A 22,704-nucleotide genomic window follows, 5' to 3' on the forward strand; every position below is an offset into this window, starting at 1 on the left:
CATGCCAGTATTGTAGAGAAAAAGTAGATGATAAGAATAGAACCTAACTAGAAGCCTAGGCTCAAATTTACTGTCATTTGAACCCAAGTGTATTCAACCTAGTGCAGAACCAAATCTCCTCCCTTTATTGGTTTAGAGTTCTGTACAAATAAATGGTTCTAGTTTTGGTCTAATATATTACTTATACAGGCATCCTTGTTCTTTTTACTTTTATGTTCTTCTAAAGGTTCTGAAGGCTTTCTATGATTTCCTAAGCTTAGCTGGACCAAACACTTTCTTTCTCTCCTGAAATATGGTTGAGGATACAGCAGGTTTCTCGGTAAATGGCCGCAGTTGCCTTATGTTCACACAAATGCAATGCAAGTGAAAGAGCTGGCTGGCAGCCTTTTATATAAACCTCACCAAAAGCTATTGGCCTCCCTGTGTAATGGATGGTGGGAAAAGAAACACCCACATTCTAACCATGAGATTTGATTGTTCGCAAATTGCCTATGAGTTTATTCCATACTCAATTATCTTGGCTATGGCCCCTTTCATCCTCACACAAATCCATGCCTGGATGACTCATACTGGGAATAGTTCAAAACTCCATTATACTTTAAATTGGTGCGTTGGGAAATGGAGATGGGACTGCTGGGGAAGGAGCAGTGGCAAGAGCAGGTTGGAAAGCAAAACTAAACCACTTTCTTCCAGCAATGCTACAACCTTGGCAAAGTAAAGGAAACTTTGGTCTATGCTTGAACCAATTCTTATACCCTGTCACTTGAATTATGGCAGATGATGCCAATTAGACTCATTGCTGTTCACAGAAACCTCTATAAAACTCCATGTTTTTAACATTATCTTGATAGAACCTTAAGAGAAACAGATTTCTCCAAATTCATCTGGGGTGAAATAGGAGTAAGTCAATTTGCACACTCTGACCTTTCTTGGGAACAGCAACTATTTGTGCCTGAAGAGTGTCTAGAAAACTGTCAGCATGTGCTTTAGTTGGCTACTGCCATCTTCTTTAGCAAATACTCCCAATGCATAAGTTCTCCAAAATAAAAATTAGCAGAGACCATGTTCTGAGGGCAAACTATGGAAAAATGAAAATTTTCTCCCAATTTCATCATGTTCTGCCTTTTAATCACATGCTACTGATCTGAAGGGGATCAGGGGAAGCTAATGTGGTTTGGAAATGAAGTTTGAGCATATTTACCAGTGCTTGAGCTGACATAGTAGAGAGTCAAAGTGAGCTTATTGCAGTCCAGTGGAATGGAATGGAATGGAATGGAATGGAATGGAATGGAATAGAATAGAATAGAATAGAATAGAATAGAATAGAATAGAATAGAATAGAATAGAATAGAATAGAATAGAATAGAATAGGTGTGGGAACCCTATTAGTTTCCAAGGAGGGGCCTATTTTTAACCCATCATCTTTCTTTTAAAGTAATCATAATCATAAAAATAAAAGATATTTTAATATCTTGTTTTTTAACTTCAGAAGAGTATTCGAACACAAAAAAAGTCAGTGTAAACACTCTGTAATTTACAAATATTAGCATATCAACAAGGTATGCTGTGAAATCAAGAACTGTAAGGTCACCCTGTAAGTCTCATCAGAAGCATTTTAATACAAAAGCTGTAATCACAGAATTACTGGCTTTAAACCACTGAATTCCCTAAGGGAAGTTTTATAATGCAAAGGAGTGTAATCATATTTGATTTTCTTTATTGCTAAATCTGCATGAAGGTCTGAAAAAATCACTATTAATCTAAGCCAGAAAACATAGGCCTTAAACAAAAAAAGTAAAAAATATGTTAAAATTATGTTCATGCTGATTGCAACTTCTCATTTACAGAGGGAAGAAAAAAGCTCTGTTGGACTATCCTTTTTCCCTATCATGTTTTCTGCATAGGCTATGCAGCAGTTACATGTTAAAAATAAAACATGTTTTTAAGTTTAGAACTTTGTTTATCACAAGCAAAACCTGATCACCTTTTATGAGAACAGATAATCATGAGAAGTTGGGTTTGGTTTTGGCATTGCCAGACTTAGAAACTCTGACTGCTTGTAGATTAGAAATCTGTCCCAGAAGAATAAACATTGAATTGTACTGTGAATTCTTGGGCTTCAGAGAGCTGTACTGATATGCGTGATGTTATGATACAGAATTTCAGACTTATTCCTGGTTTACAAAAGCAATTGGAAAAACACATGAGTAATTGTTCTTGAAGAGTTGTTGCTAAATTTGGAACAGATGCAATGAAGTTCATACTGTTCTGGGTGGCATTAAAAAAAAATAGAAGTTACTGAAGTTATGCATCTGTTCAGAGTTCAGCATGCATTCAGGGTTGCAAAGGACAAAGGGGAGCCCAGGACTATGTGAATAAACAGCCTATGTATTCAAGGCTTGATATCAGTCATGTCAAAGGTATTGGGAAAATGCCACTGATTTCCTTGAGTCTTTGCTGGACCTTGGGCACACATCTAGGCTTCATGCCCTCTGTTCCATTGGACACCAGTATCTAAACATTTGGTTTAGCTACAACAATGCTGATGCTCCCAGGAAGCTGGTGAGTATCATACAAACAAATATTTGTTCAGAGCAAAGGCACTGTAGCAAATCATACATTTTATTGCCTTCAGAACAGCAAACTCAACAATTCTTGTCAAACTAGTTGTTTTGGTGTGTTCCTATAGAAAATGATTGTGAAGGACATTGTCTGGCAGTACTCAAGTCACGAGAGTTATAGACTAATATAATGTTACCAATTAATAAATTACAAAACAATTACTCATCAATAATTTATTGCCATATGTTCATTTTTCACATCTCATATGAACATAGTAGGCTGTTTGTCTTAACTTCCTAGTTATGCTGATGTTTAAGCATAAGCCAGAATTTTTCACAAATCAAGGGCGAATTTATTGCAAAGCTATGATAATCCATATAGGAGTCAAAAAGATTAGACATTAGTCTAGAAGGACTGACTAATTAATAAATAGAAACAACTGATTGTTCTGTAAATTGTTAGAGCTGTTTTGGTTCAGAGTGGACCTTATCATATGAAATCAAGAAAACCATCTTAGAAGACTTTTGGTCTATATGAAGGAAGTCAGATGTAAAAGAAAGACATAGAATAACACTTGGAGACAGTTGTAAGTAATTTTTATTGAATTCATATTTTCTACATGCAAAGAAATTCCAAACTGCTCCTGCTCATCCCAGGTCTATATCCTGTGGATGTGTTTCTTGTGTGTAAAATGATCAGATGGGAACTTACTGGCAAACTAGTTCTTCTTCCCACTACTTGGAGGGTCACTTTAAAACACTTCCAATTAGATTGACTTGATGTAAACCCTTATCTTAGGTAGAAGGTAAGTTTTATCAGCTGAAATGTGTTAAACCCTAAGTGCAGTCCTCCTTGCTTCTGCTAAAGGAAATAGATTAATATAAAGCACCATGTTGGTTAGTTAGTCCAAAAAAGAGCTGGGATGGGGGTGGGGGTGGGGGTGGGGGTGGGTGGGGTGGGGTGGGGTGGGGTGATCATGATCGTGATCGTGATCATGATCGTGATCATGATTGTGGTCGTGGTTGTGGTCATCTGGTCATCTGTGATTTCTATATACTACTGCTGTCTTCTGACTGAAGGAACATAACCTCAATATCATGCTATTGTTTCTGCCTTTGACTGGGTGACTAAATCTTTAAACGATGAGTAATAAACAAGCAAGTAATGCTTTCCAGACTATGTTTTAGAAAAACATTCATGGCTCAAAATTTTGAAACCTTCCCTGTTTTGCAAATGCTTTCACATGGAAATAGTGGTAAACCAAATAATTTAAGTAAAGGATATTGGTGGGTGATACAATCTGTCCATGTGTACTTATGGAAAAAATATCACTGTGACTGAATGCATCAGTTCTCTGCATTTGTATCAAGCTCTCAGCTAGGTAGCACAGAGTCTTACCCACTTCTTCAAGTCTAATCAACCTTTTTCATAGGGGTTAGGATAGGATTATATTGGGCTCAAAGACAGGTGATAAGAGTAACTAAGGCAGGTAAAAAAATCATAAGCAAGGAGACCAAAGGTTTTCCTACTTCATGCCAAATTTGTTCTTGGGCTTTTCTAAACAACTATACTGAAAGAAGTGTGGTAAATATTACAGGAGAAGACAAGAGTCTTTCTGCCTGTTTACATGAAAATACATATATCCTGGATTCAGGCTCCTATTTCTTCTCTCTCTTCTACCCTTGCAACAGTGAAGAAGGCAAAAATGCAACTTCCCCTACAGGAACTGCACAGAATTTGACCTGGATACCATAATAATACAGCTATATAACATTTTTTTTTTTACCTCTTTCCCTTCCCTCACCTTAAAATATGTTTACGGCAGCATTTCTGGAAGGCAGCGAGACAGTTATTTCTGTCTATAAATACCAACAGCAACTGCAGAAAGCCCTCATTGCACGCCCTATGGTGGGTGATTCTTGTTATACCTTAGTGGTGCTGAAGGTTTTCCCTAATTCACTTTTACGAGGAAGTCATTTTAAGATACACACGTAGATACACACACACACACACACACACACACACACACACACACACACACACACATATATACACACATTTATAAGTATATACATTTGTAAGTGTATATACATTAACAGACACACATGCCTCTGGATCAACCGCACACCCGAAGCCGCCACCTCCTCCCGCGGTCAGCCCCGGCCGCTCGCCGTCCCGCCCGCAGGTGGCGCTGCGGGGCCGGGCCCCCCAGCCGAGTCTCCCGGCGTTCCGGGGGCGCCCGGCGGGAAGGGAAACGGGGGGAATGTTTCTCTTTTCCTTCTTCCCCCCGCCCAACCTCCCCTCCCTCCTCTGTAAACTCGGTGAAGTTCGGTCGACTGGCCGAGTCCCTTCGCGCTGCCGGGGATGAACCCCCCTCCCAATCGGGAGGCAAAAATAAAATCATCCGGACCCAGGGCAACGCTCGGCCCTCCCGTCTCTCCCCAGCCTCGGGCCCTGGGAGCTCTCGCTGCGGGTGCTGGCCACCCCCGCCGGGCGGAGGAGCAGCTCTGCCCGCACTCCCCACCAGGCATCGCCCCGGGGCAGCGCAGGGCGCGCGGGATGGCCCCGCTGCCGGGGCAGGAGCGGGGTCTCCGCGCTCCCCGGTGGAGATGTGGGAGGAGGAAAATCGGAGGAGGGAGGATCCGCGAGGATCCAGGTAGATCCAGCTTTTACCGCTTACCAAAAGCCGCCAGCAGCAGGACCTCCGCCTCCTCCCCCCTCCACCCCTCCCTACTCTCCAACTCCCTCCCTCCGCTGCCCCTCCGCGATGAGAGACGGGCCAAGTCGGAGCGCGCCAGCCAGCAGCGGGCTCTGCCAGGGGCACACGGATCGCTTCCATGTCGCAGGGTGACTGGTAGCCCTGCGGAGGCTCCCTTGGTCGGGCCGGGGCCGGGGAGGCAGCTGCCCCGTCGCCGGGGTGCGGTCGGCGCGCCCTGCGGGATGCTGGCGGCGGGGGATGCGGAGCCGGCCGCGGACTAACATGGGGGGCGGCCACTCCCACAGGGCGCCCGTCTTCGACGAGAATGAGGACGGTGAGTGCGGAGCTGTCCGCGGTACCGAACCGCGCCCGGCCGTCCCCTCCGGGCTGCGCCGGGGCGGTGGCACCGCTGCCCGGGCCGGGTCCCGACCCCCGCTCCCTCCGGGAGCCGCTGGCGTGGATCCTGCGGCGGGCTGCCTACTGCGCGGTGCGCTGCCTGGGGAAACAGGGGGAAAGCCCACCTTTGTCCAGCCATCCACACCGAGGGCGTGGGTATCTGTTTTTAGGCACAGCGCAAGTCTAGCACATGGCCAGCTGAGGTTTAAGCACATGGCAGGTAACTTCATGCCTGCTTTTATGAATGGTCCTCGTTTCAGAGATCGATGTCCACGTTTTTGTTTTTGTTATAGTCGCTCCTTTGTCCACCTGCCTGTTTTAAATGATGTCTCAGTCTACATTTTTTCCATCATATTTACTTTCTGAAACTTTTATTTTAGCTTGTTCTATTGGACTTTCTACTCCCTGTGTAGATAATACTTCTTAAGAAAGTGTATCTTGTGAAGTTTTTGGAAGGCAGTGGAAAAGTTTGCCTAAAATGTAGTGTTTCTTCACTATTTATGCATTTCTGTGTGATTTTTAAATGTAGACTATACTTAGCTGGAATTATGTGAATGCATTTCAATTAAAATAGTTTGGGCTATTGAAGCAGAGAGAACACAACACTCTTAGGAAGCCAGTATTGATATATTACCATAGAAATGTTTTTAATGTTACTTATGGAATAAATAGATGTTGCTGCCTATCTGATTTTGAGTGTATTCTTTCCCAATATGTTTCATTAGGAAGTGATAGTGCCTGAATAGACATTGTTTTGGCTTTCTGGGGTTCATAACAGGTCAAAAACCTGTATGGTCTGTCCTGTATGTCCACAACACATGGAGATATTTGTACTGTTTTGCTAGTAGGGGAAAAAATCTAAATGATTGTGAAGTGCTTAAAAGGGTGAGTATACCTTTACTTGCATTTAAGACGAGACTACCACACTTGATGAAGTGTGTTTTGGTTTACAACACTCCATTGTTTGTGTGAGGAATGGGACAGATTATTTACCATTTGTGTAGTGTGGTGCCATAGCTGTAATTTTCTTGTAGGGTTATAAAATTTCAGTCGTTTACCATAGGCCATGCTATGTAAACAAATAAGAAAGAACTCCACACACCTCCTTCCAGATAAAATCTTGATCATGCACAATTAGTCTTGTAAACCTTGAGGTTTGAGAAATACCCAAGAGTGAAAGCATGCTGTTAATCTTGTCTAGATGCCCTAAGGTAAAAAGATATCCGTGCTTCTGCCTTTGTAAGACTTTTAATTGGGCTCTCTTGAGTTAGCAGTTTCAATGAATTATTATCACCTTTTTTTTTACCGTGAGAAAAGACTGTGGACTGTTTTTGAACAAAATGAATGAAGTTCAATAGTAAATTATTGCAGAGATGCCTTCGTAGCACTTCTTTTTCCATCGTACAAAACATCCCTGTAATGCAGCCATTATTAACAGATAAAAAAAGCACATGAAGCATTTATGGATTTCTATTAGGTAATTTTTATTCTTTGCATGGTTTTGTTTTGTTCCAAGGTGGTTTTCCCCATTATGCATGTTCCTTACCTAATCTTTTATTCCTCTTAAGATATTACACTTACCACAACCATCTAGTTCAGAAGAGTCTATTGCTTTTGAAACAATAACCAATTTCCTATACTACTTCCAAATTATTGTTCAGGACGGCATTTTCCCAAGTACCTAAATAATATAGGAAAATATCTTCTCTTTGAAAATGTATCTTAGAGGGCATAATAAAAAATGAAGCTGTGTTTCATAGTCCACTAGGTGCTATAAGAGTCACTGTTTTCCACAATATTGGACTCAATATGTAATAAGAAAAGGGGGAAAAAAAGATAAAGAGAAGTATAGCAAGAGAAAGTACATAAATGCATTTGTTTCTTGATAAGGTGGAATTTTGCTCAAGAATCACAATGCTTGTTAATTCAGAGACAACAGGAATGGGTGAATTGTATATGAATATGTAGGAATAATAGAAACTAAGCTATCTAGTGTGTTGTTTATAATGTCACAGCTGCCTCTTAAAATTATAAAAATAAGAAGAAAAAGGTATTGTCTGTCACTTTACATTCATACATATTAATAACAGATGTAGAATAAAACATGAATTTTGGAAGAAAATGTTTAAAACTATTTATTTTCACTCTGTAAATCCTAGAAAAAAAGTTACTCATTCAGTGTACCTCTTAACAAATAAATATATAGAAATAGTGTGTGAAGAGCACCTGTGCACTACCTACCAAGCTTACAAAGTGTCTGCTCCAGAGTTACAAGTCATGCTTTCTAATGAGAAGAGGTGTTGATCCATTGAGTAGATCTAAAAACTCTAAATTGCATATAGACTCCCTACCATGCTCAGGATAATAAACAAATGATCCAGCCAGAAGCCTGTACTACATGCTGTTCTCCCTTACTACAGACAGCATAATACATCATTATCACACAGTGATCTTTCTAAAAGCTGCAATACATAACACTTTTGCTAGCTACATTAGTTCTACATGTCCCATTTTTGTTAGAAGGATCTTCCAGAACTTCACTCTTTGAATGGTTAGAAACATCACTTTTTCTGACTAAATGTTTCTTAACCTTTTTGTAATATTTCTGTTTAATTTGGGGTTTTTTGTTACTTTAAGCTGCTCTCCCCTCTCCAGTGCTTTGAGAGACAGCAAAAATATCCCTTCCACTCTTTGATTTGTAGATAAACCTTTTCTAGTTTTCTCTTATTTCTAGTGTTTTATCATTTCCTGTGCCCCTCATCTGTCTGCATTTGAATCTTGGTTGCACTCGGATAACCCACATTATACACGGAATTGCAGCAGAGTTTTCACCAAGACCTTGTGTTGGGAAAAATGCTTCCTGTTCTCTACTGGAAATAACTCTTCTGGTAGAGCCTTTAGTTAATATGCCCTTTTCAAGGATGTATCCTATGGATAGTTCTGTCACCATGTGATCAGTTAGCCCACCAATGTCCTGCTCAGTAATTTCCATTGGTAGTTCCAATCTACATCAGAAATTTTTGATTCCTATGTATATGACCTTTTGCATGACTGAATTTTGTTCCATTTCTATTACTCATAGTCTCAAAGATTATCACCCTCTTCTTTCATTGTGACAATCTGATTCCTCAATACTTTACCCAATGTTTTGAGTTACTACCACTCTGATCAGCTCCATGCCTGTTTCAAGACGACTGATTATTTTGTGTAAAAGTATTCAGCTGGATCATTTCCATACATAATCTTTTCTGTTAACCTCCGTCAGCCTCAAAATTCCCATTTCTAAATAACAATTTTTCCTGTGTTACTTTCATGGTTTAACCTCAACTGGCAGCTCAGCCCTGCACAGGTGCTCGCTCAATCTCCTCTGGCGGGATCGGGGAGGGAATCAGAACAATAAAAGGGAGAAAACTCATGGGTTGAGATAAAGGCACTTTAATAGGGAAAATAAAAGCTGCACACAGAAGCAAAGCAAAACAAGAATTTAATTCACTGTTTCCCATGGGCAGGCAGGTTCTCAACCATCTCCAGGAAAGTAGGGCTACCTCACACATAATGATGACTTGGGAAGACAAATGCTGTCACTCTGAATGTTTCCCCCTTCTGTCTCCTTCACCCAGCTTTATACACAGAGCATGACACCATATGGTATTCAATATCCCTGTGGTCAGCTGGGGTCAGCTGGCCCGGTTGTGTTCTCTCCCAATTCCTTCTGCAACTCCACCCTTCTCACTGATGGGATGGGGTGAGGAACAGAAAAGGCCTTGACTCTGTGGAAGTGCTGCCCAGCAGTAATGAAAACATCCCTGTGTTATCAGCACTTCTTTCAACACGAATCCCGAGCATAGCCTCATACAGCTGCTATGAAGTAAACCAACTCTATTTGAGCCAAAACCAGCACAGATTACCAGCTCGCATTTTGCCACTTAGTCCTAAAATTGTTCAGCTGTGCTCATACTTTCTTATATATCACTTCACTGAAACTGAGAAAAATTAATTTTAAGCCAGCTCTACCATCTACAAAATAAGTTTGTCATGAGGGAGAAATATCAGGTTATTCATGTGCAAACAACTTCTGGTAAAACCATGTTGTATTTATCTCACCTTTTCTTCTTATCCTAGATTAAAGCACAACAACAACTAGGAAAATCTGAGAAACAGAGCCTATTTTTGCCTAGAACTTGTACTCTGGCTAAAGATATGGAAAAATATGTTCTGTTTCTTGATTTTTATTGCTGTACAGGTTGGATAGACAAGTAGGTCTGGTGTAGCTGCATCACTGCCTCTTATCAAAGTTAGGTACTTAAATGGTGTGGAACTATAATATTTTTTCAGATATTTAAAAAGCGTTTTTAAGCAAGATACGACACTAATTGTGTAGTCAGTTCAGGTAAAAGGAAAATAGTTTTATTTTGGTTGGTACTGCTGAAGCAAAGGAACTTGACTCTCCTCACCTTGAATATTTCCTATTCTCATAACAACTACCCTCTCCTGAATAGGTGTATCCAGTACTAATATCACAAGGGCAAAGGAGTAAATTTTTACTGATATTCAACTGTTCAGAAACAGCAAGAACATGTTGACAAGAATAGCAACAGAATAGTGAGGGGTATATTCACCATTGGTAAAAGTTCATTGCAAATTTTCAGCAAATATCATAAGTAATGAATATATTAGCAATAGCCTGGTGACTGTAAAGAGTGCCTTTCATGCTGAATTTGCTTGATGGTGCTCAGTTAAAACTTCAATCATATTTAAGAGCTGAAAGTGAAATAGTTAAAAAGAGTCATTTAGAAAAGAGCTGTTGCAGAACAGATATTACTACTACCAAATAGTAGTAACGTATTTGCCTACATTGTGGTGGAGAGGAAAGGATAAGAAAGGAAAGGATAAGAAAAAAAACATTAGAAGCTAGAAGTTGATTCTGCCAGGTGATCTGGCAGTTGTATTTGACTACTAGGGGCTCAAAAGGCCAGTTTTGCTACAGTTACTTTCAGAAATAAGTGTACTGAAATTTTTAAGAGCTGGTTTTTTACTTTTCTGGTACATGATCACATTTAAAGTAGATATGTATTTCCAAAGAGCTTTCACTGAGCATCCTGAAGATGCAGAGCTCAAACACTCCTTTGTGGAGGTCACTGTGACATGTTGTGCCTCAGTAATGTAGTTTTGTATGCAGAAAATGAGGCACAGCAACATACCTTGGCTTATTTCTCATGGCCAGAACCTGATTCACTGTAGTGCTTAAGTACCTACTTAACTCCAAGGAAATGCTGGTCCCACTTCTTGACCTGACTCATAAGGCTTTATTCTGCTATAGCTCAATAGAAATCTTATATACTAAAGAATATAGCATCCATCCTCAGGAGTTAAACTTCCAATTTGAAGTTGTATTTTAAAATTGATTTCTACATCTCCTGTTTTGAAAAGCCTTTAGCTTAAATGAAGGAATTAAAATTGTTGGCGAGTTTCAGAAAATATCATTATTAAATGGCTAGCTGCTGAAAAGACCATCTTGTGCTAAAAGCCTAAAAACCAGAAGCAGAGCCTAAGAAAAATGCCTGCAATTAGTATGGATTCAGGTAGCTAAATTCAGAGCATAATGGCTGAGTTTATATAAAGTGTGATGAAAGCTGAAGAACTGTAAAGTGACATAAGGGAAAATGACACAAGAATTTCAGTTGGAATCAATTTAAAGCAATGGTTAAATGTCAAAATGAGTCAGATTCAAAACAGATTATGTGCTGTCCAGTTATTGTCAGTGACATGATGGTGCTCATCATCCTGCTGCCTCAAAGCTATAAAGGATAACATCTGAGGTGGTCATATAGCTGCTGCACAGAACTCAAGTCATGAGGCTAATAGCACCCTCTTTTCAAACTAATTGTTTCATAAAATACAGCCCTACAGAACAGTTAAATAAAGGGTTTAGAATCAAAATATCTTCTGTTAGAAAAAGTAGCAAACATTGGGTGGAGAACAGTATTTCTTCTGGAATTTTAGTTTGTTTGTGGAAGTTCTCTGATGTGTTACATAGCATCTTAATTTTTTCTTTGCACAGATGAATATTCCAGTTCCCTTTAGAACAGGATGGGGTAGGATGACCACACTGTGACTTAAAAACTGCTCAAAGGAAGTTCTGTTGAAAACCACAGCTGTTGAAGGCATTATTTTATGCAGAATATCAATGTTTTAGATAAATTAGATCCAGAGTATTGGAGTGCTTTGTTTTGTTTTGTTTTATTTTATGACCACGTTGAATTTTATACAATTTTATTTTCCTTTTACTGAACTTTAGATGGGAAGTCATCATTATGTGTAGTGCCATACACTCCAGAAATCCTAACACTATTGTCTGTACACAGAACAAAATAGTAATCAGTGTTGAGTTTACACTTGCAACATGATATGAGACAGTAGGAAAACACAGACAGAAAGGAGAGAACAGAAGAACAATATGATAATTTTAGGCAGTCACAGAGGTACCAACTCCCAAATTGCTGTCAAAAGTTTGCACGGTCTGTGCTGAAGGAGGCTCAGAAGGAGTATCTTGGCTTTGCAACCACTGCCAGCCATTATCTTCCTTAGTCAGGCTTTGGTACAATGCACACAAATAAAGTAGACCTCTTCAGACACTAAATAGTAATTGTAGGTGAAATTTAATACTAGATCACAGTTTTCCCTTTTCTACAGGGAATTCTAAAGATGAATCTGGCACTTCCATTGTAGCTTCTTGCTACCTCAAATGAGTTGCCTCTCTGTTCCACCATTTGACTGTACTAAAAATGCTCTGCAATACTGGATTTATCTCATATTTTCAGGATTAGAAAAAAGATCCTTTCAAGGGACAGCTAAAGTATTGTCAATTTTAATTACTATTATCCAGATTCAACAAAATCACTGCCAGCAGTGGAGCAGTGGTTTAGAGATGGACCAGACACATTTTCAAGGTCCTTCCTAATAAGATTTTCTACCATTCTAAGATTTAGTTTTCTGTTTTGGTGGAAACATCCTTGTCAGGACCTCTGTCTTAACAAAGGCATCATGTAAGTCCTAGCTTCTGCTTCTGTAACCTTCCAAAATTTATGTAAATGCCTGGCATGACACCTACCATTTAGAGTGTTAAGGAATTTCTAATTGGCTGGCTATCTAGGAAGTGTAAGTGCTCAGGAGACGTACACATTTTATCTGTGTTGCAATATGTCTTATGTAGTGTGCCTGGATATCAAGATAGGCTTTTGGCATAACTATGTATAAATAATTCAAAGCTAGCCAAGTATCAAGCAAGATATACTTAGAGACTCCTATTTAAGATCAGGGAAAATTCTGATTATGAAATGAACTCTAAGAAAAAAATTATTGTCTCAAACTCAACACCATTGCTTTTGCAATCCCTCCTCCACAAATTCAGATATTGTCTCCCATCCCTGCCCAAAAATGGTTCTTGCAGTGAAAAGGATTTGCTCCTTCAACTGCACTGCTGTTGTTTTCTGTGCCAAAGAACAGGCTTTCAGAGACCTGGGTTTTGCAGGACTGGAAAAGCTAAATGGTGCAACAAATTGATAAGTAATTCTTCTGGGACAATTGGTTTTCAAATGACTCTACTCCTCAATATTGGCTTCACATCCCCTAGAGTTCAAAAGATCTGACACCTTCCCATAGAACAAGGGTGAACAGATCTGTCTCTTCCCATCCGGTTCCAGCCATTAGGGTCATTGGTAGCATGTGGCATGAAAGTGAAAGCATTCCTTGATGTGTGTATGAATGTTGGTTACAAACCTAGCAGTACCTACTAGGTGGGGATGAAGATTTTTGAGAACCTTGGGTTCTCCAATGAATGAAGTGCAGCCTGGAATAAAATATTGTACCTGACTGAATTAGGAAATGGCCAGGAAAATATTTGGGTGGGAAAAAACCCCCAAAACATAATAAGGAATTATGGTCTTGCTCATAGCTTCTCAAAGAAACTATGTTCTATCTTACCAGAATTGTCTTTGTACAGTCCCTTCAGAATTTGGACATAAAACCAAAGAAGGCAGGGTTTTGTTGCCTAAGCACAAGACTCTTTCCCCTCCCCCTCCCCCCCCTCCCCCCCAGCTTTCTCATTAAAAAGCAAGATTGGGAAAGAAGAAGGCAAAACCTTCCTGAAGCAAAACTTGGTGGGCAGTGACTAAGCACTGAAGGATGGAATAGAGGAAAGATTGTCAAATTAATTTTGGAGGTTTCACAACATTTCAGCTTAGCTAGAGTGAGCTAATGCTGAGATGATGGGAAAGGTGTGAAAGAGAAAAGTTTGCTACTGAGATCAATCAAAACAAAGCAAAAGTTTCTCAGAGAATATTCAATTAAAAAAAAAGGCAATTTTTAGTTCAATCTGGTAGAGGAGCTCCACAGTATCCTATGATGGTAGAACATGTTATGGGAAGGAACAAGGGGAGAATAGGGAACATATACCAAACTTAGCAGGAGAGGCATGGACTTTTTGGAAGGGCAAGAGCAGCAGTAATAGGCAGTGTGCACATCAGAGGGTTCAATCTGCCTTGAGCACAGTTCTACTTAATTCCATGAGCTAGTTAAATTTATTACCTTGAATAACATTATTTACTGCCTAATGTAAGCCTATGTTGAACTGTTGCCTAATTTGCTGTTTACATACACTTATCTCTCACCTGCTCAGTTTGACCTCATCTTTAGCTTCTTTAATTTCCACATTGATTCTCATCAACATGTGTATTCTAATAAGTAAATGAAAGAGTCTGAACAAACAGTATTTGTAAGGCAACTGGACAGTTCTGGTTTTAATAACTGGAAATTTGATCTTTGCACAAAAAAACATTTGTAGAAGTCTGATGCATCTTCTTGAATCATCATCTCCTCTCTAAAGACTGTCAGCTTTCTGTATTTTTTAATCTGACATTCTTTATCTGTCAGGAAAACTAGCAGTATCCAATCAAAGAAAACTTACTGGAAATTTGGCCCTCATGGATATCATTTAGTGATGGACTTAAAAGTGTTAGTTTATGGTTAGGTCTGAAGAATTTAAAGCTCTTTTCCAACCTAAATAATTCTATGATTCTAGGATTTCAGTTTATTTCAGTGGTAGTCAATCTGTCAGGGTTCTTCTTCCAGTTTTGCTTATGATTAATTTCTGTTACAACTAATGGAAGATTCATTATATGTATAATCAGTTTTTCACCTACACTCCTTCTCTATGGTCATGGTTACAGGTCTTGACACAATAGTATCAAATTCTGTAATACTTTTATTCTTAAAAATGTTATACCATATTTTCTGATACAGTTAGCAGGTGCAATGTAGAAACCTAAGTTAGTTTAATTCATTTCATAATTTAGACAAAGGTATTTTCCTTTTAAATTGAAGGAACTATTCTTAGAAAGCATTGCAAGAGTGGCAGCCGATTATACAGGTTTTTGATGCTCTAATGATAACTAAACATAGCTGATGAAACTGAAATTTATTTCCCAAATTTTATATCCCCATAAGTATTTTCTTTATAATATCATAACATAGTGTGAAATTCTATATTTTATGTTTCATTAATCCTATTTTGCTATGGTTGATTTCAAAAATGATTGTTTTAGATGTATTCATCAAATCTATCTTATAGTTTGTTTATCTGACTCAAAATATGAATCTAATTCATGCTTTTTATCTTCCTACTTCTACCTGGCAATATTTCATTGATTTTATTTTGACTTTCTCATTTTCTTTCTTTTTTAAAAAATATATATTAATTTTATTGAAATTTAGAAACATTTAAATAAGTTCCACACCTGATATACTTTTCTGCCCTGTCATTTTTTGCTTTGTCTTATTCTGAATAAAATAGAACACTGACACTGTCATTGTATTGCTTACACTGTTCTGTGTAAGAAAGGCTGTTGTATTTAGTAAGACAAATGTACTACGAATGTAATCTACCGCAGTGGACAAAAATACTCTCGTTTTCCTACTTTTGCAGTGATAAAGGAACACCTGCTGTTCCTTATTTAAAATATAAAAAAGCAAACTGAGTTAATCCTTCCAGTAATTATTATCTCCTTTTGATATTGGTCTGCCTCCCTTGCTGAGTGATGAGAACTGTTCTTAGCTGCCTTGTTAAAACAGAGATGCAGTATAATCACAAAATCACTGCTAGCCTTCTGGGCATCCTTCACACCTTTCTGAAACTATCTTCTCTTCCTCCTGAATTATTTTCACATTATGTTATGAAGATTGATTTTGTGCCTTTTGGAGTAAAGTTTAGATAAACTTTGTCCAAGCTGTAAAGCTGGAAAATGCTTTGGGGGCAATAGCACATCTTAAGCACGGTGAACTGCTACACAGAGCTTGAAGTCAAAGAATAAAAGATGATCACAAGATCATTCATGAGAAGTAGGAAAAGTCATTATTTTAAGTTTAGCTTCATATTTGACTGTTTTAGCACATGAAAACTATAGAAATAAACAATCTTAGGTGCAGGGCATTGCTGTAAGACAAAGTTAGTCTTTATTGAGATTGGCTTGCATGTCACGGGAGGAACAGATTAGCCAGAAGTCTTACACAGATTCATAAGATTTTTCTCTGCTTGGCATGTCATCTTTCAGCAACAGCACACCAAATATGCCATTATTGCCATATCTTTTCCAGCCCAGTGATGTATCTTTGAGGTCTCTTGCTCAAGTTTTTAAGCTAAATTACTAAAGACCCGTTATAATAGTGCAAATAATAATAGCAGATGAAAATACCTTAGAAAGAGAAATATATTTTTAGTGTGAAATTCTCCACGAAGATCTCAGTGTTAAAAGACACCTTTGAAGGATTTATTGATCTTCATTGAACAAAATTGTCAGCACTAAGAGCTCTGAGATTTTGCTGGAAAGGAGTCATAGAGCAGAGAACTTCCTGTTGATCCAGACTTTCGGTGGGGCAATAGTTGTTTTGGAGTTTGGGAGCTTCCTACTGATGAATGGGAGAAGAGACAAGCTAGAGAAAAGATGACTGGGCAGGTTTCAGCATAGCAAAAAAAAATTCATTTAGCGCCACCAGGTCTATCCTGTCCTCTTTTATTTTAAATTGCATGTTGGGAAAATTACTAGAAATCAGCGTCATAGCTGTTGGCTGCGGCTGTGGGAGACAGGACACCCAAGTGGAGTTTGCTTGGTGGCTACGCAAATTCCAGCTGTTGCCAGGATAGCATCTGCTCTCTAAATGGCTTTTCACAAAACTTTTCTAAGAGTGAGGAGAGGTCATGTTTGCTGTTTAGAAAAGATTAAGTAATGTGTGGCAGTGAAGAGATACCGTTTCAGTGGTTTCAAGCACTTGTGAAGAGTTCTGCCTTGACTTCAGATCATTGGTGCTCCTAAGCCAGGAGCCATCAGTCTGTCTTACAGGTGTCAGATGGAACACAGCCTTGGATTTTAAACACATTAATAGAATGTAACCCTTTCAGTGTAGTCACTGTCCTTTACAGGGAAAAGATACTGTTTGTGGCAATCTGTTTTCTCACTTGTGACATGCAGAGAATTTTGAATGCTTCCCTGGGCATACTAATACTAATGAGTAACTACAGGCTGCTCTCAGCCTTTCAACCTTCCTCTGTTAGGTAGACCATATCCATCTTTTGATCCACAGACATATGTGGATCAATGGCATTCTAAATTTTTGAGTGACAGGATGTCCATGCTGCAAAGAACCTTCTGCAGTGCTACATTCCAATGTGGAAAACTACAGCCTAGCAGATCACCTGGTAAAGGTTGCTGACTACTGCCATATGCAATATGGTTCTTTTAGTCTTTAGTTATTTGAAGCTGATTTCTAGTCATTTTCCCAAACTCAAACAAAGAGAAAAAAAGGGGGGGAAGAACAGGATAGACCTGGTGATGGGAAATAAACTTTTTTTTTACTATTTTGAAAACTTCTATTCTGTATTCTGAAGAAGCCAAGGTTGGTAAATATTATTTTCATAAATAGGCAGAGGAACTTCTGTGTATTGATTTACCATTTTATCCTAGTTAATAAAATATAATACAGATGTACATAGAAAATATCTCTTTCTTTTTCTCTTTATATAAACACGTATTTTTTATATGTACTTCACTTTCATCAAAACAAACCCAGTGTATGAGGTAGGGAACTCTAGAACTGAGTCACCAATATTCATTATTTAATCTAACATTTATAATTAAACTTATTTGAGGTTCTATTTCTGTGATTATACAGAATTGGTATAGGCACATTTAATGCCACTGAATGTTTCAGGCATTTAGACTAACAAACCTTCTGCTACACTGAGCAATTTTACCCCCTGCAGCTCCCTATTTGTTTGTGCTTTGCACCTAATAACTTCTGTGGTTAAAATTAAAAGTTATTTTCTTTCCATTGATATCTGTCAGCTGCTCACTCTGTTCAGCAGGCGAATCTTTTTATTTATTCTGGTTGTGTGGTGATACAATGTAAACCTTTGTAAGTTAAGTTGTGGCTTAGAGAGTCTACTGAGCCTCTGCTGTTAATGCCAACCCCCAGCCATAACCTGAGCATGGTGGCTGGTCTGAAATCCTCCTCCTCTCTCCAGTTGCCTCTGTGCCAGCTGACCTGAGGGGGATTTGGTGTATTTTGTAAGGATATCTATATTTGTTTTCCTTTGAAGCTTTTATATTTCACTTCTGTTGTGGTTTAATCCCAGCCAGTAACTAAGTACCACACACCTGCTCACTCACTCTACCCTACCTCTCCAGTGGGATGGGGAGAAGAATCAGAAAAAAGGAAATCATGTGGGTTAAGAACATAATCGAAATAAACTAAATTAAAATTATAATAATGATAATAAACAACACTGTGCTAGATACTAAGAAGAAAATTAACTCTATTCCAGATGAAAACAGGACAACTCCTAATCCTAGCAGTGGATAGATAAGACAAAGTACTTGATTTCTTTAATCATATTTACTGTTTTCAACAGTGCATGGGCCTATCAGCTTTGGTGTAATTACTTGTGGTATGTAAATAAGTATACTTATAAATAACTTGTAAATAAGCCTGTAAGGATTTCCCAGAGGTAAGAAGTGTGATTCAACAATAATCAGTGAATAAATCATCAGCTCCAAGTAAAAAAAAAAAACACTTCTGCAGTTAGTACATGCAGCAATCAACCCATCTTTTTTCATTCACCATGCCAAAACCACCCATTCCATCATTGCATATTTATCTGTAAACATCGAGATGCAGAAATATGCATTGCACTGAAATTCTGGAAGTTCTTTATGAATTAAATGTAGGTATTACTATCAGGGTTTTTTCTGTATCTTTCGTATACACTTTGAAGAGAAACAACCACAAAAAGTGATGCATCAAAACACAAAGGTGCTAACATTAACTGATAGCTCAGGATATTGCTTCAACTGAAGTTGGAAAAAATTGATTATGTTTGATGAACAACAGTTTAGTCTTGAGCATGTAGGTAAAAAAAACCCAACAAACCTTTGGGAGACCTGTTTTCCTACAAAATGATAGACAAAGTGAAGTGATTCTTATGAAAGTAAATTATTCACACAGCGAAATATTAAGAATCCTAGCTAAAATCACAAAGCATCCCCTTCGTGGCTCCTGATAATTATAAAAATCAGAGAACTGTAAGGGTGATTGTGGTTATGTTAGGCTGACTAGGTTAATTCCTAACCTCAGAAGTTAGGATTTGAGGTTCCATCTCTAAAAGAGATTTAAAAAAATATTTTTTTTAGAAGCATAACTTACTTTAAAAAATTTACAAGACTTAGGAATAAAATGTAACCTGAGTGTTGAAGTACATAGTGAAAGTAATTGAATTGCTGAGGATAAATGGGGAGCTTGGGTGAGAACTGAGCCGTAAGGAGCCCTGTAGAGGCCTGCCATGACTTTGCTGAGCTGCCCTTCATGTCTCCTGTTTCATAGTGGCCAGATCCAGGTCTGAGCTGTAACGGGGCTCCCAAGCCTGGGGGCAGTGTGATGGTGGTGGGGCAGAGGAAACTGGCCAGTTAGTGCCCTCAGAACCCTGAGAGACACAGGTTGTTTTTCACATTGGTACTTGTGACGTTTTTTGATGAGGAAGAGCCACAAGTCACAAATGCCTGGACATCTTCAGAAATAGTCTTCAAATGTTTTGTGAATTCTTAAGATTTCCATACTGTTTTCAAATCCCAAAATATAAACCAGACCTGGACAGTCTCATTTATAACCCAGAAGTTTAATTGCTACTTTCAGCAGGTTTTTCCCAGAGGAACATTACTGTTCCCAAACTGATGAGCTTTAATCTTACTGTGACAAATGAAAAAACAAGCCTATGCTCTGCACTTTCTGCTGCAAGTTAGAACTGTCATCATTCGCTTGAGGCTTATGGTAATGCTTTGGTTTAAAAACTCTAAATGGGAGGTAATCCCAGTTGAAATGGGAATCATTCTGGTGCTTTAGAGTCCATACTTGCCTCAAGTATTTCATTTGTATCAATGGTTAAAAATAGAAGAGATAATTCTTCAAGATCCAATTTTGGAGACCAACTCGTCATGTCTTCGGTTTTGAATTTAGATGAAAAAGAGAACAACTCATACTTTGTCTTGGTGTTTAACTAACATCTTCACAAGGCTCCCTAGCCTCCCATTAACATAGCACCAAGACTCATTTTCTGAAATCCTGATCTTCAAGAACAATACTCTCAGAGACACTGCCCAAAGGAGCCAAGAGGAAAGAGGTTTATTAGCTTCCCCTGGCATGTTTGGCATTATAGAGGCCTTCTTGTGGATAGGATTGATGGATGTCTCACTGAGGATTTTGTTGTTAACTTCATTTAAACTATTTCCTTTCACCTGGGGATCACTCTGATAAATGTTCTTGCAGAAGAAAACAGTTTGGTACACCGATATTTGACATTTATTCCCATAGCAACTTCCCTCAGAGAGTTTTCCAGTTCAGTTATTAATGAGGTTATTCTCATAGCAACTCTGAGGAAGGTGAATATTCCCACTTTCCAACTGAAAAAGATGCTGATCTCAGGGGAAAGTCTGCTACAGAAAAGTGAAATTTAGATTTTCTGTATTTTAGCAATACATTTTTTCAAGAAGTATCTTTTCTGCTGGACATACCTGTCAACCTGTTACTCCTTGCAACAGATTTCAGAAATTGTTTTTGTTAGCTCATCCATAAGTAAGCAATATGGTCCGTCAGAAATGCTTTTTTTCTCAACAAAAGGGTACTATGTTTTATTACTTACCAATGATCTTACATTTTACATTGGAGCAGGTCCTGAAACTTTTCTCCTTAGTTTCAGTGTTGAGTTTACACTTTGAAAGAGCTTTGTAGAGCATAGAGACTCACTAACAAAGGCTTCCCTGCTATTCACTGGCTCTGATAAGGTCCAGTACATCTCTTCAGTTGTTCCGTGATGACATCTGATGTTTCCAGTGCTGCTACTAAGTTAATAGTTTTTCTGAACCAAATCTCTGTCCTGTCACAAAACAAAACTGATTTCATAGCAAAGAAGAGGGTTCTTTAATTAGTACTTTCATTGATCTTAAAAAAAAAAAAAAAGAAATCATTGACTTGTGAGTTTTATAATAGTAAAATTTTGTTAATTGCTGCTTTATAATAGGGTACATGGATGAGAAGTTCCAATTACTTTCCACTAATCTAGGTTAGTCAATGCAAAAAGAACCTTTCTGTTTAGAAAATATGTTACCCAAATGCTATATGCTAACAGAATATAGATGCAGCTAAAGTAGCTCTGTTATGATAAACTAACCTATGGTTATAGTGAAGATTTGACACTGCCTGACTAAATCCCAATAATTTTCACATGACAATGAGGTCAGGACTATAGACTTAAATCAGTTGCATTGTTAGACAATGTATCAAACCTAATGATAACCTGATGGTAATTTCAATTACTCATGTCATGTAGCTTTAGTGCCAGGCTAAACAGAGGGAGAATCATGTTCTCTCATAGATTCATAGAGTGGAGTGGCCATTTTCACATATCCAGCTACATGTGACCAGACACAAAGAATCCTGTGCAAAAGTGCACATATCTACCACACTAATATGTATAACTATTTCCAACTACTAGCAAATCTTTTCTAATGTTCAGGCTTGTGTTAACCAGTCTCTGGCCATTGACAGACACCACTATTCATTATTTAGCAAAGGTGAGAATTGTTACCACATTTTTTTCCATCCATAAGAACATCTGACCTCTGAGTTATACACCAATATTTTAAACCCCTGATCAGTTGCTACAGGCTTTTCATGACGATCTGTTGCTACTTGCTGTTTGTTGAAAAAGAGTAGTAGATTTAGCACTCCAAATTTCACTTTTCTGTTAAATCTAAAAGTAAAAGCCCCTGCATTTGAAGTTGAATTTTTTTTATTGGCTTGATGGATGGATGATTAACCCATCATACAGAAGACAATGAGATATTGAAAAGCCCTGCTTTAAAATTATGCTGCTGAAGGATTACACTAAACTGATTCACATGAGACCATCTAGGCCAATGGCCAATCATCAGCATTCAAATTCTTGGTCTTAGTCCATGGTATCACATTTTCAGACTGATGAGATCACTGACCCTCCACCTCCATGGACACAGAAGTAGCATTAAAAGATTTTCCTGTTTGTTGATTCCCTGCAAGAGGTCAGCTCTGCACAGCTCTTAGTCACAGTCTGAGTCTTCCTACCTTTGTGTCTACACTGTGCACTAGTTCTACCCCTTTCTGAACTTGTCTGTTGTTTGATGACATCCTGGATATAAATTTAGTTGCCTTTTTGCAGTATTAGCCGACATTCATGCTTGCCACTATTGTATTTTGTCTCTTTTCCTTTTAAGCTGTCTCAGTTGCTCCTGTTTTAAATCTTATGTATTTGTCAAGGGATCTTCACCTTGGTTATTGCCTGTACCACTAGTCATCATCAGGATTTCTGAAGACCTTGTATTATCCCCCAAAAACCAAGTAAAACATGTCATTGTCTGTATTAATTATTTTGCAGCTCACATCATCAATGGTGACACTAAACAGATAGTCAT

The 22,704-nt window shown here is 38.5% G+C and overlaps 1 protein-coding gene across 2 annotated transcripts in view; it reads left to right on the forward strand.

The window, feature by feature from the left end:
- Window positions 1-5,326: 5,326 nt before the first annotated feature.
- The window catches only part of STK32B (serine/threonine kinase 32B), a 179,408-nt gene continuing 162,030 nt past the window's right edge, over window positions 5,327-22,704 (forward strand). The window contains exon 1 of one of the 2 annotated variants that reach the window (XM_071555231.1): window positions 5,327-5,594. In XM_071555231.1, the coding sequence (XP_071411332.1) occupies window positions 5,519-5,594 (76 nt within the window). In that variant the 5' untranslated portion in view covers window positions 5,327-5,518. The remainder of the gene's footprint in view (window positions 5,595-22,704) is intronic. The other variant, XM_071555232.1, reaches the window with a different exon arrangement.

This window comes from Pithys albifrons, chromosome 5 (genome assembly GCF_047495875.1).
Source record: "Pithys albifrons albifrons isolate INPA30051 chromosome 5, PitAlb_v1, whole genome shotgun sequence".
In the NCBI taxonomy this organism is placed as follows: domain Eukaryota; kingdom Metazoa; phylum Chordata; class Aves; order Passeriformes; family Thamnophilidae; genus Pithys; species Pithys albifrons.